This window comes from Salvelinus sp. IW2-2015, linkage group LG17, assembly GCF_002910315.2.
Source record: "Salvelinus sp. IW2-2015 linkage group LG17, ASM291031v2, whole genome shotgun sequence".
Lineage (NCBI taxonomy): Eukaryota > Metazoa > Chordata > Actinopteri > Salmoniformes > Salmonidae > Salvelinus > Salvelinus sp. IW2-2015.
This window is the reverse complement of record NC_036857.1, coordinates 8,554,341-8,574,447: the sequence shown is the minus strand read 5'-3', so window position 1 is coordinate 8,574,447 and position 20,107 is coordinate 8,554,341. Positions and strand designations below refer to the sequence as shown.

The window sequence follows — 20,107 nt, the reverse complement described above, 5'->3', positions numbered from 1 at the left end:
GCACGCACGCACGCACGCACGCACGCGCACGCACACGCACGCACTTGCCCAGACAGACAGACAGGGCAGACAGTGGCTGTGTTCCCATGCCCTCTGTCATCCCTCCAGATCTGTTGTGTTGTTCCTCCATAAGGGCCAGTGCCTAAGTGCTGTGACTGTGCTGTGGTGTCATTCAGTCAGGGAGTTGTACAGTAAAGAGTGATGTTTCAGACTGACTTGGTTTAATGAAGCTCTGTAATAACACCTCCCCTTCCAAAATAAGCCCCAATCACAAGACAGAGGAAAGGCAGGGTACAGCGCCATGTGACAGGTCATGTGACACGCCACCACTTCCTGTTCTAAATTAGGCCCTAGGTCAACAATGACGGGATGGAGAATTGCATGAATGAGTATGTACAGTACAGTTAGACGTGTCCAATCTTATGGATCTCGCGGATGGGCCATTGTGTGTGTGTGTGTGTATTCCTACCTTGGTGATCTCGGGGTCAGGACACTGACTACTCATATACTGGCAGTCATCCCTGGTTCTACAGATATTGTCACACCAGCCACACAGATGACCCTGGTCCTCACGTCCCCAACACTGGGAACAATCCCCACTGCCGACCCCACAGTTGTACACCTCCACTGAGAGACAGAGGGAGAGGGAGGGGACAAAGGGGAGGGCTTTATTAACACAATACATTCTGCTAGGACACATAGGCTATTTGAAAGGGCTCCATTACATCACCGCATGGGCTGCGTATATCATACGGAACCTATGTCAGTTCCTTTGGATTAAACATATTTTCAACATAATATATATAAACCCAGAGAAACAGAGAGGGAAGACAAAACAGAAACCCAGAGAAACAGAGAGGGAAGACATAACACAAACCCAGAGAAACAGAGAGGGAAGATCATAACACAAACCAGAGAAACAGAGAGGGAAGACATACACAAACCCAGAGAAACAGAGAGGGAAGACAAAGAAAACCCAGAGAAACAGAGAGGGAAGACATAACACAAACCCAGAGAAACAGAGAGGGAAGACAAACAGAAACCCAGAGAAACAGAGAGGGAAGACAATAACAGAAATCCAGAGAAACAGATGTGCGTGTTCATGTTCCAGCACCTCCCACAGAGAAACCATTTGTGCTTGTGTGTTTTGATGACTGAGCAGTGAGTATGGTATGAAGCATTAGTCCTGTAGTAAAGTATGCAGTTCTTCTGGCTGTAGGTCAGTTCTTCTCTCAGGGCTCACATGGCAAATACCTGCCTGTTAACATTGAGAATATACTAGCATCTGGGACTAGGCTTGTGCGTGTGCTTTGTGCGTGTGCGTGTGTGTGCGTGTGTGTGTGTGTGTGTGTGTGTATGTGTGTGTGTGGTGTATGTGTGTGTGTGTGTGTGTGTGTGTGTGTGTGCACATGCCTGTGTATGTGTGTGTATAATCTTACCGGTCATGGGTTTAGGGCTGTCAATGTACTTGTCCAGGTGTCCCTTTCTCCGCAGGCTGAGCTGAAACACCTGACTCCTCTCCGCTGTGGTAAGCTACATGGACAGAAACAAGCTCGCTGATTGGCCATTTCACCATACACAACCAGTAAGCATGGCTTTGATTGGCCATACACTAAACATCTTATTTCTGACTGGCACCTTCACCAAAATTGTGTTGAGTGACACGTGCTCCTAGGAAGGTGATTGGTTGTACTCACCATCACTCCACTGCACTTGACCTCTGAGACACTGTTCAGCCATCGAGCCTCGTACCGCTGCTCACTCCCAAAGTCACACTCAAGCTCCTCCTGCTACAGAACAAAACAAACCGAACAGTCCTCATGACAATAAAACCTTAATTTATAAACCAATCATAATGCTGCCACAGTCTGACATCACCCAGGAAAACAGGAGTTTGTGGAAACACATTTTGGGATAGATATTTTGCCTTTAGAAATGTTGCTAGGTCTTTATTTTCCCCATCCTAGCTTGATTGACAGTCTGTTTCTGCTTCAGCCGACTGCTTTGCAATTGGATGGATCCATGCCAAACATTGGCTAGACAACATTGGCAAGACAGCTACAGCAGCAACAGCCTGGCACCAAGGATACTCCATGTTTTCACATAGTTAGACATGTTTGTATTGGAGATTGGAGATTGTTTTAGTTCCATTATCAGCATAGTGGCTGTTCCATCYAGTTGAGCTAGATACCCATTAGTCGAGCAGGGTTGATCTTCCTGGGTTCATTCTATACATGTACGAACACTATGTAGGGAATAGGGTGTCAACTGAGACATAATAACAGGAACCTGGCTGGGAGAAAACTGTGTCCCCCTGAACAACTCTGGTAACCATTGACAACCCTGGGAGGGGAAGAATGCAAAACATCTAAACAGCACAGGATAATTGTCCCTGCCAGGCAGAAATTCAGAATCATGTATAATTCATATTCATCATATTCATCAACATCTGGGCGGTAAAGTGTGTGTATGTGTGCGTGTGTGTGTGTGTGTGTGTGTGTGTGTGACTCTCTATCACAATATAAATCCAGTGGGAGAGTGTGTGAAAGGGCACAGGGTTATAGTTACGACTGACCAGACCTGGCAACTAGTCAGGGATGGAATGTCACATGCTAACAGAGTCAGACCCTCATCACAGATACAATATCAGCTTCTGGCTCACATTCAATATGTTGAGGTTAGGATTAGGGTTATACAGACTGATCTGAAATCATTGTCTGAAGGTACAAAATTTACAAAAGTAGAAAGATAGGCTGAATAGTACTAAAGATTGCTATATGTTCTTTGAATGTCTCCATATGTCTGTAAATGACTGTATACATACTGAGAGATAAGACATCAGAGAACCTGTCTCTAACTGAATGTTCGGCTATGAAAAGCCAACTGACATTGACTCCTGAGGTGCTGACCTGTTGCACCCTCTACAACCACTGTGATTATTATTATTTGACCCTGCTGGTCATCTATGAACGTTTGAACATCTTGGCCATGTTCTGTTATAATCTCCACCCGGCACAGCCAGTAGAAGACTAGGCACCCCTCAGAGCCTGGTTCCTCACTAGGTTTMTTCCTAGGTTCCTGTCTTTCTAGGGAGTTTTTCCTAGCCAGCGTGCTTCTACATCTGCATTGCTTGCTGTTTGGGGTTTTAGACTGGGTTTCTGTACAGCACTTTGTGACATCGGCTGATGTAAAAAGGGCTTTATAAATACATTTGATTGATTGATTGAACCTGGTGGGAACAGACAGCTACGAGGTGAGAACCTGGTGGGAACAGACAGCTACGAGGTGAGAACCTGGTGGGAACAGACAGCTACGAGATAACCTGTGGGAACAGACAGCTACGAGGTGAGAACCTGGTGGGAACAGACCGCTACGAGGAACCTGGTGGGAACAGACAGCTACGAGGTGAGAACCTGGTGGGAACAGACAGCTACGAGGTGAGAACCTGGTGGGAACAGACAGCTACGAGGTATCATTCTGGTTCTAACCTCTCCGACACAGTAACTGCAGCTGTCTCAGCTCACTCCCAAAGAGCAACCATTTAGGGATTGATGACTATGATTCCCACCAATCTCCCTCTAAGACCAAGAGTTACTTTAGTCCTATCCGGCTGTACCACATTTAGGATAATATCTAACAAGGGTAAGGGTATACTGTACCTGCTCCACGTTGCTTAGCGACAGGGTGAAGTCTTGGGTTATCCCTGAGGGTGATGGTGGAACATCCTTGGCCACAAGGCTTGGACAGGAAGCAGAATTCTGGAGGACGGGAAGTGACACAAACACTCATGGGTTAAAGAAAACAATGTAAAACACCTGTCCTGTTTATGTGGCTGAGAGGAGGAGGAGGAAATAAGAGGGTGAAGCTCTGCTCTGCTCAGAGGGAAACAACAACATCCTAAAGTGGAGCGGCAGTGAGACACACCAGATGGCAAAGATGGCGGAAGAATGGCAGGATGGGGCTCAAAGCAGAAGACCTGAACTCAGACTTTATTTCTGACCATCTTTACAGAACCTCATATCGGACTTTTACTTAGATTAAGATAGGACTTTTATTTCGATTAAGAAAGGAATATTATTTTGATGAAGATATGACTTTTATTTTTCAGTCAGGACATTTATTGTCATGGTATGGCCCGACTAACTCACTCTGACTCACCTAACCACACTCCTCCAGTTGAGTACATCAGTCTCTCTGGACCCAATCAGACCCTCTCCTCTCCTTTCAGAACAGCTGCCTGTGAGTGGGGCTCCTAATAGTGGCAGAGGGACATAGCTGTGTGTTAACACTCTTGGCTCTAACACCAAAGGCAGTAGAAGAGTGGGGTGGCTGGCTGTACCACAGCGGTGATGCTGTCAGGGCATAGGTATGCTCAGAGGAGGTGAGGAGTGTCTAGGGGGGCTGTGATAGCTATAATGAACTTAACGAGCTTGTCTTGCCGTAACATAACAATAGTTAAAGGGATAGGTGTTCTCATCACAATTAAAGCTTGTCAGATGTTTTTCTCAAAAGAGGTCTGAAAAAATAGGTTTAATATTGAGCTCAGTCTTCAATGACAGATTTTGACCATTTTGAAAAAATCATTGCTAACATTCATTTTCCGATAAAAGCTCCTCACACTCGAGCACAGTACACACTAACTGGACACCATGGCAACCTTATACAGCATTGTACATAAGACAGGAAAAACTGTGAAACAGTGAACCCATTCTTCAACACACTGGCTCCAGTGGGCCTATCAAAAGCCACCACGATGAAGAACTGGGAGAGAGGGTTTTGGAAAGGTCAGAGAGGCTTTAACATGGCCCATTATCTCGTTGGGAGTATGTTAACCATGTCTCCCGAGGTTTTATGGGCTGTTTTAAAAATGGCTGACAACAGTAAGATAGCTTTGACCTGGTATGACCACATGACTTGCCGGGCTGTTACAATGCCAAATGAGAATGAACTGAGATCATCATAGGAGCTTGTGATTGGTTGCCACTGATCTAGGGTTTAGTTGAAGTCTTCCCCTCTAATGTTTAAAGGGGCAATCTTCCGTTGCTACATCTAGTTTTGGACTTATAAATGAATGATATGTACCCATTGATTCTTGAAGAATATAACTTAGAAATGCCTCATGAGCTTAGTTCAACTGTTGTACCCCATCAGAACCCAAAATATAAGCTTGTTTAACTTCAATGTTTGTAAACAAAGTACGTATTTTAATTGAACCTTTATTTAACTAGGCAAGTCAGTTAAGAACAAATTCTTACTGACAATGACGGCCTACCCAGGCCAAACCCGATATGCAAACAAACACTGTATCACACGATAACACATGTGAAACTATAATGTTGACATCATGGATGGTCAGACTTGTATCCACAGCTTTGTTTATGCATTTGAGAGTGGTTACATTTCTTCAGTCCCACACTTCAGCGTTTTACTTAAACAATGGCGGGATGCCGTTTTGTTATTGTTTCAACTGCGGATTGCCCCTTTAAGGTCAGGACTAGTGGGGAACTGATCCATGCTTATTATTGCTACTTATACTTACAGTATATCTGATTGGAGTGGTTTAAAACAGAGGGGTAACTCACCTCTAGCAGGCTGGGTTTGGAGTCGTCTTTAGTGGAGAGGCAAGAGTGGCTGTTTTGGTCCCAGTAACATCTCCACCTGGTGCTTAGACAGCTGATACACCTGAAACACAGGACAACACACATAGATAACAATTAGACCATCTGACATGGGCCAAACACACACAGATGAGACCTGGAGCCTGTAGTAAACACTCAAACACACCCAGTGGACAAACCCAGTGGACAAACCCAGTGGACAAACCCAGTGGACAAAGCAACATGCAAGGTCGATCATGGTTACACTGGCACAGAGAGAAGATACTAAACAGAGAGCTCCACTATTCATTAGGACCTACGCAGTCTGGAATCCCTGAGGGAGCTCTATGTGTGTGTGTGTGTGTGTGTGTGTGTGTGTGTGTGTGTGTGTGTGTGTGTGTGTGTGTGTGCGTGCGTGCGTACGTGATTGCGCGTGTGTGTATATGTGTACTGTGTGTGTGTGTTTGTGCGTGTTTGTGTGTGTGTCTTCCCAGATAGCAGCCCAAATTGGAACACCTCCACTGTGTGTGTCTCTATTGCCTGCGGGTGGAAGACAGATGTTCCAACACCTGGAGTGACAGCCCCTCCAGTGATTCCCTGTCTGTCTCCATACAACCATGGGAGAAGGGGTGCAGCTTGCCGATTAAGATTGGAGAGATGGAGGGGTTTGCAGGAACGTGGAGTGGTGTGTCTGTGTTAGACTTGGGCGGTAAGCCGTATATACTGCATACCGGGGTATTTGGAAACAGCCACGAGATGTTTTTTTAATACAGTCAATACCGTTGAAACTATTTCTTTGGAGTTTTTTCTACATTTGAATATTTGTAGCTACTTTTTGCAAAGACCTTAAACCAATTTGTGCAATACGTTAGGAGATAAAGAAGATTGCGTTCTTAATTTCACCTGTCACATAATTTTTCATTGTTTACAAGCACACAACGACGAGAGACCGGAGCCTTGTGAATCACTCACTGTTGTGCAGCATGCGCCAGGTGATTTAGTTACCGTATGGAATTCAAAACTAAATGTTTGCCAGCTAGATATCTTATAACTATTAAGTTAACTGTCTAAAATGTGTTAAATGCTCTGCAGTTGTGCATTTGGTTTGCTAATTTAGTAGCTAGTTAGCTATCTAGCTAAGTGGTTAGCTTCTTCCAAAATCAAGCTTCGCTTGGTAGCAGCAGATAATTGCCTCCTGGATCAAGAGCCTTGCTGTCTAATATTTGTTTTGTGGGTGCAGAAAACTGTGAGTAGCATTTCTGAGTTACTTGTATAACTTTATGAGATGGTATTTCAGTCCTGCAAATAGTTTAGGTCAGAGACTGTATAAAGTGTTTGCAATGTGCTTGTTAGCATTTAGTTAGCATTCTCTATGGAATTTTACATGTACTTGCTATCATTTATAACCTTAAGATTACAGAGGCTCAGTGGGGTTTGAATATAGCACCCCTTGTGTTCAGAGCAGGTATTACCGAATATCCTGGTATGACAATCTGGATGCGGCCAAAGCCTAGTGTGTTTTCTGGTGGGGTGGGGGTGATTAGAAGCAGACAACCTGTCACGATCGTCTTGATAAGAGAGAGAGGACCAAGGCGCAGCGCGTGAAAAATACATCTTCTTTTAATGAAGGAAAAAACAAACACTTACAAAATAAACAAAACAACCGATCGTGAAGCTAAGAAACATAAGTGCTGACACTAAACACTTAGACATAGACAACTACCCACACCAGCCTACTGCCTATAGCTGCCTTAAATATGGCTCCCAATCAGAGACAATGAATGACAGCTGTCTCTGATTGAGAACCAATCCAGGCAGCCATAGACATAACTAGACAACTATACTCTACTCTGCCCCATACACATACAACACCCCATAGACTAGACAAAACACACAAAAACAACCCACCCCAACTCACGCCCTGACCAACTAAATAAATAAAAGAAAAAGGAACAATAGGTCAGGAACGTGACACAACCCACTCCAGGGATTTAAAAAAAAAAATTTCACTAAATGTCTCACTCACAAACATACAGAAACGCACACAACACACCCACACACAAACACTCTTTCTAGCWTCTTGTCCTTTCTTGCTTGTCCTATAGAGCCATGCTGAACCCCCCACCCCTGACCCTCACACACGGAATGAACATACCACACACACTGAACACACAGGTGAGCTTTTACTCTCAGGGCCTCTCGGTGAGCACTGTGGTTAAACACACACTCTCAATCATGTCTCTGTCAAGGAGAAAGCTGTTAGGGAGAATAGACGTTATTAAATGGGGAGAGGAAGGGGGCAGAGGGGGGAATGAGAGACACCGAGGGATAGTGAGAAGGAGGGAGACAAAGGGTGAAAAAGAGGGGAAAGTGTGTGAGAGACTGAAAAGATAGAAAGTGGGGAGTGTGTAAAGAGAGAAAGAGAAAGAAAGAGAGAGAGAGAGAGAGAGAGAGAGAGAGAGAGAGAGAGAGAGAGAGAGAGAGAGAGAGAGAGAGAGAGAGAGAGAGAGACGTTTGGTCTGCCGGGGCGTTTGGTCTGAGAGGAATGCTCCCCGTCTAGTTGTCCATTAGCGCCTCACCTAGAAACCACATCGACCCGGCTGTGAAAGAGCACTCTCAACACACACATACACACACACCATTCTGAATACAAACACACACAGTACCATTTTAAAACAGACGCAAGACCCACAGAACCAGGCTTCAGTCCAAACGCAGAACGAAATAAGCCCGTATCCGGTTACAGTGTTATGGTGAAATTCTAGTGGACACAGAGAGCCTCTCTCAGTCTTTCTGGAGTTATTAACTTCTTTGGGACTGGGGGGCAGTATTGAGTAGCTTGGATAATAAGGTGCCCAGAGTAAACTGCCTGCTACTCAGGCCCAAAAGCTAGAATATGCATATAATTAGTAGATTTGKATAGAAAACACGCTGACGTTTCTAAAACTGTTTGAATTATGTCTGTGAGTATAACAGAACTCATACGGCAGGCAAAAACCTGAGAAAAAATCCAACCAGGAAGTGGGAAATCTGAGGTTTGTAGTTTTTCAAGTCATTGCCTATCGAATATACAGTGTCTATGGGGTCATATTGCACTTCCTAAGGCTTCCACTAGATGTCAACAGTCTTTAGAACCTTGTTTCAGTCTTCTACTGTGAAGGGGGAGAGAATAAGAGCTGTCTGGCAGAAATCGAGTTAGCTGCGTTCCTTTTTCTTTCTAAAGACAAAGGAATTGTCCAGTTGAAACATTATTGAAGATTTATGATACAAACATGATTCTATACATTGTTTGACATGTTTCTACGAACTGTAATATAACTTTTTTGACTTTTTCTCTGAACTAAGCGATCGCGCATTGAGCATTTGGATTACTGGGCTAAACGCGCAAAAAAGGAGGTATTTGGACATAAATTACTTTATCGAACAAAACAAGCATTTATTGTGGAACTGGGATTCCTGGGAGTGCATTCCGATGAAGATCATCAAAGGTAAGTGAATATTTATAAAGCTATTTCTGACTTTTGTGACACCTCTCCTTCTTTGGAAAATGGCTGTATGTTTTTCTGTGGCTAGGTGCTGACCTAACATAATCGCAAGGTGTGCTTTTGCCGTAAAGCCTTTTTGAAATCTGACACAGCGGTTGCATTAAGGAGAAGTTTATCTATAATTCCATGCATAACACTTATATCTTTTATCAATGTTTATTATGAGTATTTCTGTAATTTGATGTGGCTCTCTGCACTTTCACCGGATGTTTGTTTGAGACAATGCATTTCTGAACGTAACACACCAATTTCAAATGAGGTTTTTGGACATAAAGATTAACTTTATCGAACAAAATACACATTTATTGTGTAACATGAAGTCCTGTGAGTGCCATCTGATGAAGATCATCAAAGGTTAGTGATTCATTTAATCGCTATTTCAGACTTTTGTGAGCCCTCTCCTTGGCTGGAAAATGGCTGTATGGTTTTCTGTGACTAGGTGCTGACCTAACATAATCGTTTGGTATGCTTTCGCCGTAAAGCCTATTTGAAATCGGACACTGTGGCTGGATTTACAATAAGTTTATCTTTAAAATGGTGTATAATACTTGTATGTTTGAGGAATTTTAATTATGSGATTTCTGTTGTTTTGAATTTGGCGCCCTGCAATTTCACTGGCTGTTGGCGAGGTGGCGACCCACATATCCCAGAGAGGTTTAAGAGAGAGAGCAACTTTTATTTATTTTAGTTTTTTTAACCTTTATTTAACTAGGCAAATCAGTTATTAAGAACAAATTCTTATGTACAATGATGGCCTACCCCGGCCAAACCCTCCCCTAACGCGGACGACGCTGGTTCAACTGTGCGCCACCCTATGGGACGATCACGGCCGGTTGTGATAGAGCCCAGGATCGAACCCGGGTCTGTAGTGACGCCTTTAGCACTGCGATGCAGTGCCTTAGAACGCTGCACCACTCAGGATCCCACAGCTTGAAGTGATTAAATGTGGATAGAGTCTAATCTAATCTGTGGTCTTCATTTAGCAGCCCTGTGCTCTTCATGTGAAAATCGCACTTAGGGCATTATCACCTTCAGCAATACTTCACACTATCAGACGCCCATGTGGACTCAGAGGCATAAAAGAACACACACCAATATTCACCTACTTACATAACAACACACCACACACACACAACACACACACACACACAAACACACACACACCACACACACACCACACACACACACACACACACACACACACACACACACACACAACACACACACACACACACACAACAACACAAGTCCATTTTCACACCACTAAACCAATTTGACAAGTGAGCCAAATTAACAAACCCTAAGATTGCCTCTGAATGCATACACATACACAGTCATTTATAGGTAGACACATACTGTATATTATACTCAAGTCTACTTTCACACCTCCAAAGCGACATGATAAGTGTGCAAGAGGGACACATCCAAACAGTTAACAGATCTGATCACCATTTACACACACACACACGCACACATGCACACACACACAAACACACTGATCCAGAGATCTGCTCATGAGATAAGGCAGATCCCGAAACATGGTCAAATACGCAAATAGGAAACCAGCTGGCTGTCCTCCAGAACAGAGAAGCCTCTCTCTCTCATTTCAATTCAAAGGGCTTTATTGGCATGGGAAACATATGTTTACATTGCCAAAGTAAGTGAAATAGATAATAAACAAAAGTGAAATCAATAATAAAAAATTAACAGTAAACATTACATTCACAAAAGTTTCAAAGGAATAAATACATTTCAAATGTCATATTATGGCTATAGTGCATTCGAAATGTATTCAGACCCCTTGACATTTTTCCACATTTTGTTACGTTACAGCCTTATTCTAAAATTGATTAAATCGTTTTTTCCCCTCATCAATTTACACGCAATAACCCATGACGACAAAGCAAAAACAGGTTTTTAGAAAACGGAAATAAACCATTTACATACGTATTCAAATAATTTACTCAGTACTTTATTGAAGCACATTTGGCAGTGATTACAGCTTCGAGTCGTCTTAGGTATGGTGCTACAAGCTTGGAACACCTGTATTTGGGGAGTTTCTTCCATTCTATGCAGATCCCTTCAATCTCTGTCAGGTTGGATGGGGAGCGTCGCTGCACAGCTATTTCTAGATCTCTCCAGAGATGTTCAATCGGGTTTAAGTCCTGGCTCTGGCTGGGCCACTCAAGGACATTCAGAGACTTGATCCGAAGCCTGCGTTGTCTTGGCTGTGTGCTTAGGGTCCTGTTGGAAGGTGAACCTTCTCCCCAGTCTGAGGTCCTGATTGCTCTGGAGTAGGTTTTCATTAAGGATCTCTCTGTACTTTGCTCTGTTCATCTTTCCCTCGATCCTGACCAGTCTCCCAGTCCCTGCCGCTGAAAAACATCCCCACAGCATGACGCTGCCACCACCGTGCTTCACCGTAGGGATGGTGCCAGGTTTCCTCCAGATGTGATGCTTGGCATTCAGGCCAAAGACTTCAATCTTGGTTTCATCAGAACAGAGAATCTTGTTTCTCATAGTCTGAAAGTCCTTAGGTGCCTTTTGACAAACTCCAAGCAGGCTGTCATGTTCCTTTTACTGAGGAGTGGCTTCTATCTGGCCACTCTACCATCAAGGCCTGATTGTTGGAGTGCTGCAGAGATGGTTGTCCTTCTCTGGAGCTCTGTCAGAGTGACTATCGAATTCTTGGTCACCTCCCTGACCAAGGCCCTTCTCCCCCGATTGCTCAGTTTGGCCGGGCGGCCAGCTCTAGGAAGAGTCTTGGTGGTTCCAAACTTCTTCCATTTAATAATGATGGAGGCCACTGTGTTCTAATGTAACAAAATGTGGAAAAAGTCAAAGGGTCTGAATGCTTTCGGAATGCACTCCATGTACAGTGTTATAACGATGTGCAAATAGTTAAAGTAGAAAAGGGAAAATAAATATATGTAAATATGGGATGTATTTACAGTGGTGTTTGTTCTTCACTGGTTGCCCTTTTCTTGTGGCAACAGGTCTTGCTGCTGTGATGGCAGACTGGTATTTCACCCAATCGATATTGGAGTTGTTCAAAATTGGATTTGTTTTGTGAATTCTTTGAGGGTCTGTGTAATCTCAGGGAAATATGTGTCTCTAATATGGTCATACATTTGGCAGGAGGTTAGGAAGTGTAGCTCAGTTTCCTCCTCATTTTGTGGGCAGTTTCTCTCCTGTCTCTGTGGTCAGCAGTCACGCTGGCTACGGACATACAGACCATACAGGCCACAGCCTCCACATGAAAAAACATCAACAGAACCAACCAAAGCTCCTACTTACAATTTCCTTACTTTTGCTTCCACAGTATATTAATTCCACATTCCACATAAAGCCTCGACCAGGCTGAATTTAAACTATGCTAATAGACATAGACAAATTTAACCAACATCACCCTCACTGAGTACAGAGGGTAAACTATTCAATTCAATAAACTATATTTAATCCCAATAAACAAATGTTGCTAGRCAACATACAACATGAGAGATACTGTACAGCCAACCAACAACATACAGTACAACACAAATATAAACAACACAGCTCCCCTCAGTGACACTGACACTGGTTTCTATAGCTCTGCCGCCCATTCTGATTGGCGCTCTATGTGCGATGAGAATGCCATTGAGACTATAGATGACATTTGGCCGACATTTGAGTGATGCTAGGGACTTGGCAGAGAACTCTGCTCAAGGACGGGGCTGTTTGCGTGCCTCAAATTTCCCACTTATGATCCAGCTATTTCAAATCAAATCAAATTGTATTTGTCACATGCGCCGAATACAAAAGGCTTAGAACTTACCGTGTTATGCTTACTTACAACAATGCAGTTGTTAAGAAATGTTTTACTAAATAAACAAAAGTAAAAAATGTAATTTAAAAAAGGAACACAAAATAACAATAATGAGGCTATATATAGGGGGTACCGGTACCAAGTCAATGTGTGGGGGTACAGGTTAGTCGAGGTAATTTGTATATGTAGGTAGGGGAAAAGTGACAATGGATAGATAATAAACAGCGAGTAGCAGCAGTGTAAAAACAAATGAGGAGCGGGGGTTCAATGCAAATAGTCCAGGTGGCCATTTGATTAATTGTTCAGCAGTCTTATGGATTGGGGATAGAAGCTGTTAAAGAGGCTTTTTTTACCTAGACTTGGCCCTCTGATACCGCTTACCGTGCGGTAGCAAGAGAACAGTCTATGACTAGGGTGGCGGGAGTCTTTGGCAAAGTCCTGGATGGCAGGAAGCTTGGCCCCAGTGATGTACTGAGCTGTATGCACTACCCTCTGTTGTGCCTTACGGTCAGATGCCGAGCAGTTTCCATACCAGGTGGTGATGCAACCAGTCAGGATGCTCCCGATGCGGCAGCTGTAGAACTTTTTGAGGATCTGAGGACCCATGCCAAATCTTTAAAGTCTCTTGAGGGGGAAAAGGGATTGTCGTGCCCTCTTCACAACTTTCTTGGCACGTTTGGACCACGGTAGTTTGTTGGTGATGTGGACAACAAGGAACTTGAAACTCTCGACCTACTCCACTATAGCCCCATCAATGTGAATGGAGGCATGTTCGGCCCTCCTTTTCCTGTAGTCCAAGATCATCTCCTTTGTCTTGCTCACGTTGAGGGAGARGTTGTTGTCCACTACACTGCCAGGTCTCTGACCTCCTCCCTATAGGCTGTCTCATCATTTTCGGTGATCAGGCCTACCAAAGTTGTGTCGTCAGCAAACTTAATGATAGTGTTGGAGTTGTGCTTGTCCACGCAGTCGTGGGTGAACAGAGAGTACAGGAGAGGACTAAGCACGCACCCATGAGTGGCCCCCGTGTTGAGGATCAGCGTGGCAGATGTGTTGTTGCCTACCCTTACCACCCGGGGGTGACCTGTCAGGAAGTGCAGGATCCAGTAGCAGAGGGAAGTGTTTAGTCCCAGGGTCCTTAGCTTAGTGATGAGCTTTGTGGGCACTATGGTGTTGAACGCTGAGCTGTAGTCAATGAATAGCACTCTCACATARGTGTTCCTTTTGTCCAGGTGGGAAAGGGCAGTGTGGAATGCGATTGAGATTGTGTCATCTGTAGATCTGTTGGGGCGGTATGCAAATTGGAGTGGATCTAGGGTTTCCGGAATGATGGTGTTGATGTGAGCCATGACCAGCCTTTCAAAGCACTTCATGGCTACCGACGTGAGTGCTACGGGCCAGTAGTCATTTAGGYAGGTTACCTTTGTTTTTTGGGCACAGGGACTATGGTGGTCTGCCGACACATGTAGGTATTACAGACTCGGTCAGGGAGAGGTTGAAAATGTCAATGAAGACACTTGCCAGTTGGTCTGCGCATGCTCTGAGTACACGTCCTGGTAATCCGCCTGGCCCCGCGGCCTTGTGAATGTTGACCTGTTTAAAGATCTTGCTCCCATAGGCTATGGCGAGTGCGATCACACAGTTGTCCAGAACAGCTGGTGCTTTCATGCATGCTTCTTTCCTCGAAGCGAGCATAAAAGGCATTTAGCCCATTTGGTAGACTCACGTCACTGGGCAGCTCGCGTCTGGGTTTCCCTTTGTAGTACGTAATAGTTTACAAGTCCTGCCACATCCAATAGTTTTTGTATTGACACTTTGCCTGTTTGATGGTTCATCTGAGGGCATAGCGGGATTTATTATAAGTGTCCGGATTGGTGTCCCGCTCCTTGAAAACGGCAGCTCTAACCTTTAGCTCGGTGCGGATGTTGCCTGTAATCCACGGTTTATGGTTGGGATATGTACGTACGGTCACTGTGGGACGACGTCATTGATGCACTTATTGATGAAGTCGGTGACTGAGGTGGCGTACTCCTCAATGCCTCATTCGATGAATCCCGGAACATATTCCAGTCTGTGCTAGCAAAACAGTCCTGTAGCGTAGCATCCGTGCCATCTGACCACTTCCATAGTGAGCGAGTCACTGGTACTTCTTGCTTTAGTTTTTGCTTGTAAGCAGGAATCAGGAGGACAGAATTATGGTCAGAGTTTCCAAATGGAGGGCAAGGGAGAGCTTTGTATGCGTCTCTGTGTGTGGAGTAAAGGTGGTCTAGAGTTTTTTTCCCTCTTGTTGCATATGTGATATGTGGGTAGAAATKAGGTAAAACAAATTTACGTTTGCCTGCATTAAAGTCCCTGGCCACTAGGAGCACCGCTTCTGGATGAGCATTTTCTTGTTTGCTTATGGCTTTATACAGCTCATTGAGTGCAGTCTTAGTGCCAGCGTCGGTTTGTGGTGGTAAATTTATGGCTACGAAAAATATAGATGAAAACTCTCTTGGTAGATAGCGTGGTCTACAGCATATCATGAGGTACCTCTACAGTACCTCAGGCGGGCAATACCTCGAGACTATCTTAATATTAGACATTGCGCACCAGCTGTTATTGACAAACAGACACACACACCCACTCCACGTCTTACCGGACGTAGATGTTCTGTCCTACCGATGCACGGAAAACCCAGCCAACTGTATATTATCTGTGTCGTCATTCATCCACAACTCGGTGAAGCATAAGATAGTACAGTTTTTATTGTCCCGTTGGTAGGATAGTCTTGAACGGAGCTCATCCAGTTTATTCCCCAGTGATTGCACGTTGGCTAATAGAATGGATGGTAGAGGCGGGTTACCCACTCGCCAATGAATTCTCACAAGGCACCCTGCATTTCCTTATTTTCTTCATGCGAGTGACGGGGCTCTGGGCCTTGTGTGTGTGTGTGTTCCTTGTAACTGGGTTTAACTTAGGAAGGTTTGGTAAGTGTTAGTAGATAACACTATGAGATGGTGGAACAAATCTAAAAGAAACCCTGGATGACTCCTAGATTTGAAACACTCACGCAGTCTTGGGGTGTATCGCTCCTGTCCTCTCGCAATCATAGATGAGGAAGGTCCCAGAAACCACAGACGTGCCATTCACCTTAATCGCCACAGGAACCATCAGGTGATCTGTCACAACAACATATAACATGGAGACATATCTCGGCATATCTCAGGATCAGGGGTGATGTCACTTGATGAAATCTAACTAGTGTTCTACCAGTACATGTAGCCCTTACCTCTGCCAGGGGGGATGTGGGGGTACCTCTCCCGGGGCAGGAGGGGGCAGGTCTGAATCTGGGCGGAGCCATAGTCCAGGTGCACAGTGGCTACAGTGGCAACGCCCAATCCGTAGTCACACTCTACCCGGGAACCAACCAGATCAGGGACACTGCCGTTTATCAGAATCCCCACATCCTGTTGGAGAGAAGGAAGGGTGAGGGGGATGAAGGGAAGGAGAGAGGGGAAGAGAGAGAGAAAACATTGTCTCCAAATGACAGATGGCACAATAAACTTGCATCCAAATATACTGTTACGTGAGAAGAGACATGAGAGACATAACACTGAGGAACAACACAGTGTCATATAGCAGCACTGCATTGCCCATAAATCTCACTGATCTATTTCAATATGTGTGAGAAAAACAGAGGGGGAAGAGGTGGAAGAGGGGGAGAAGAGGTGGAAGAGGGGGAGAAGAGGTAGAATAGAGGGAAGAGGGGGAGAAGGGGGGGGGGAAGAGGGGGAAGAGAGGGGGAGAAGGGGAAAGAGATGGAGAGGAAGATGACATAGCTATAGATACAGTAGTTGGAGACCACTGACATTATGGTAACATGCGACACTGAACTGCACTCTATTGTCTTTGGAATTGATCTCTTCCTGGCTGTGGCCCTTACTTCCTCTTTCCTGCCTGCTGTTTCCTGTTTGGGGAGACGGCAGGGGGCCCAGCTCTTGTGGCCCTGAATGATGACTGTGAATTGGACAGCTGCTGGACCTATCACAGCCTACCTGACTTACATACCCAACACAGTCCTGTGTCTGAGCCTGATAATGTAACTAGTGTACGTACAACTGAGAAGGATGATAACTTCACAACTCAATACTATAATAATAATGATTTTACGCTACTGCTACTCTCTGTTCATCATATATGCATAGTTACTTTAATTAACCATACCTACATGTACATACTACCTCAATAAGCCTGACTAACCGGTGTCTGTATATAGCCTTGCTACTGTTATTTTCAAATGTCATTTTATTGTTGTTTTATTTCTTTACTTACCTACACACACACACACACATATACCTTTTTTTTCCGCACTATTGGTTAGAGCCTTTAAGTAAGCATTTCACTGTAAGGTCTATACCTGTTGTATTCGGCGCACGTGACAAATAAACTTTGATTTGACCTGAAACTTCACAATAGTTGCTCAAGTTTTCTGTTTGAACTGATAAACGTACTGATGTAGGACATAGGAAAACCAGTTATTATGTCATGTCTGGTACCTTGATGTCAGCCGAAAGGCTGATCTCTTGGGGGGTGAGGGTCATGGAGGGGCACTGCTGGGGACCCTCACCCATTCCGATCCAGGAGCGCACCATCAGCCCCCCGGAACACTCCCTCTGGATGGAACACCTGCACACAGGGCATATAGTGAGTACATGGGTACATGGGAGAGAGAGTACATTGGTTAAGAAGTATGAATTGAAGCCAACTTCCCTGATCATTTATGTTTATAATCTCCCTATGGGAAGACATAGATAGTGAGATATCGCATAGTGAAAGCCATTCATAGCCAGACTACTATCTAGCAGGACTTCTCAAATGAGCTCCTCTATGGACCTAATAACAATAAAGCTCCACATTGCAAACTTTGTTTACTCAGTTTTCCCACTTCATCTGCTCTCCAGTCAGTGTTCTGGTCTGTTGCACACAGAGTATCAGATTCTGATCATCTCATTGTGTCACATGACAGTTCTGGACTATCAGTCAGTTCAGCACACACAACACACCTACTCATGTTCCCATGACAACCTGCCCCTCCAGCACTCAGATCAGGGGCCAGTTGATCTAATTAAAAATCTACCGGGCCAAGTCTTTATTTATTCATATGTGTGTGTGTACTTCTGTGTCTATCTGTGCATACATATGTATGAGAGACAGACTGTGAGAAAGTGGGAGCGATCAGGCAAGGTAGGCTCATACTATGACTACTGTTTGACTAATAACGAGCACAGCTAGTACTCCTGCAGTGCAGAATAGAGCAGAGCAAGAACACAACAACCTTAAAGTATAGATAAAGTGGACTAGAGAAACCACAGACAATAAAACAGCCGTTTGAAGTGATAATCACCATGTAATGACTTTAGCGCCCAAACTTTCCTTTGACACTTTAACAAGTATGTTCTAAAATAGGTGTGCGCAAACAAGTGAGTGTGCGGATGTGTGGATGCATGTAAATGTGCCTGTTTGTATGTATGTTTGCGTGTGTGTGTGTTTCGCTGCATGCGTGAGTGAATGTCCAGATTTCAGTCCTACTGTCGCTGAGGGACCAGGATGAGCCATGAGGTCAGCAGCTCTTCTAGGAATAGAATAGAATGTATCTGCAATCCCACATAAAACCCCTTACATACCCACAAACACAAAGAAGCACATTTAAATGTATACACACATCCGCTGGCTTGCTCACGCACACCTATTTTACACACACATACACACATGTACAGTATGTACACTGACAAGCTATGATGCTGATCAGGAAAGTCAGACAGTAACTAAGTGACCAGTGAGTTGTTTCCCTCTGTCTAACCCAGTGAGGCATCAGAATGGACTTTTCTTACTTCCCTTCCTTAAGAGGAAACCTTCATGCCTGGGGCTGCTCAGGAAAAGTGTGGTATATATTACTGTTTGAAATTGATTCTAAAATCCATTCACAACTTATCTGTCAACTCTAACACACTCATATACTGATACATAAACAACTCCCTCTCTCAAACACACACACACACACACACACACACACACACACACACACACACACATGTATGGGTATCTCTGTATAGTCTTGTCTGTGTCACTGGGTCTCCTCTGTATATCTCTGTCTGTGTATGGGTCTCTCTGTACTATCTGTCTGTTATGGGTATCTCTCGTATATCTGGCTCTGTGTGTCTCTGAATGTGTTTGTCTTCTTATATCTGCTGTTTCTGGTCTCGCTTATGTGGTAATCTCTGTATATCTTCGTGTGTCCGCTTCTTCTGTGTATGATCTAAAATCGCTGTGTAGTTGGGTCTCTCGGTTATATCTGTCTGTGTATCGGGGTCTCTTTATTATCTGATCTGTGTGGGTCCTCTTGTATATTTCTGTTGTTGCGGTCCCTCTGTAATCTGTCTGTCGTGTGGTCTCTTACTTCTGGTCATGTGTTGTATCATCTGTAATCTTGGGTGGGGTCTCTCTGTATCTCGACTGGGTCTTCGTTAGTCTGTGTGTGTCTCTCTGTACATATCTTCTGTGTGGGGGTCTCTCCTTGATATCCTGTCTGCTGTAGGTATCTCTGTATATCTGTCTGTGTTGGTGGTCTCTCTGTATATCTGTCTGTGTATGGGGTTCTCTGTATATCTGTCTGTGTGGGTCTCTCTGTATACCTGTCTGTGTTGGGTCTCTCTGATTAATGTCTGTGTGTGGGTCCTCTGGTATATCTGGTCTGTGTGGTCTCTGTATATCTGTCTGTGTGTGGGCTCTCTGTATATCTGTCTGTGTATGGGGTCTCGTATATCTGTCTGTTGTGTGGGTCTCTCTGTAATCTGTCCTGTGGGGTTCTCTGTATTCTGTCTGTGTGGTGGGTCTCTCTGTATATCTGTCTGTGTGTGGGTCTCTCTGTATATCTGTCTGTGTTGTGTGGGTCTCTCTGTATATCTGTCTGTGTGTGGGTTCTTCTGTATATCTGTCTGTGTGTGTGTTCTTCTGTTGTGGCTTATATCTCTGTCTGTGTGTGGGCTCTGATCTGTTGGTAGTTTTATCTGTTTTTCTGGTCTTGTTGAAGTAGTGAGTGGGAGAGGGGGTCTTGACTGATGACCTCGTTCTGAATGAATTGTTATATTGATTGTGATTTTTTTTATCTGTGTATTTAT

General features: G+C 44.3%; 1 protein-coding gene across 1 annotated transcript in view; it reads right to left on the bottom strand.

Moving 5' to 3' along the window:
- LOC111976559 (plexin-D1-like) overlaps positions 1–20,107 on the bottom strand; it is a 99,600-nt gene that overhangs the window by 61,802 nt on the left and 17,691 nt on the right. The window contains 8 exon segments of the mRNA XM_024005477.2: positions 470–627; positions 1,440–1,533; positions 1,698–1,790; positions 3,660–3,758; positions 5,583–5,682; positions 16,000–16,108; positions 16,219–16,396; positions 17,486–17,615. Coding sequence (XP_023861245.2) covers positions 470–627; positions 1,440–1,533; positions 1,698–1,790; positions 3,660–3,758; positions 5,583–5,682; positions 16,000–16,108; positions 16,219–16,396; positions 17,486–17,615 — 961 coding nt within the window.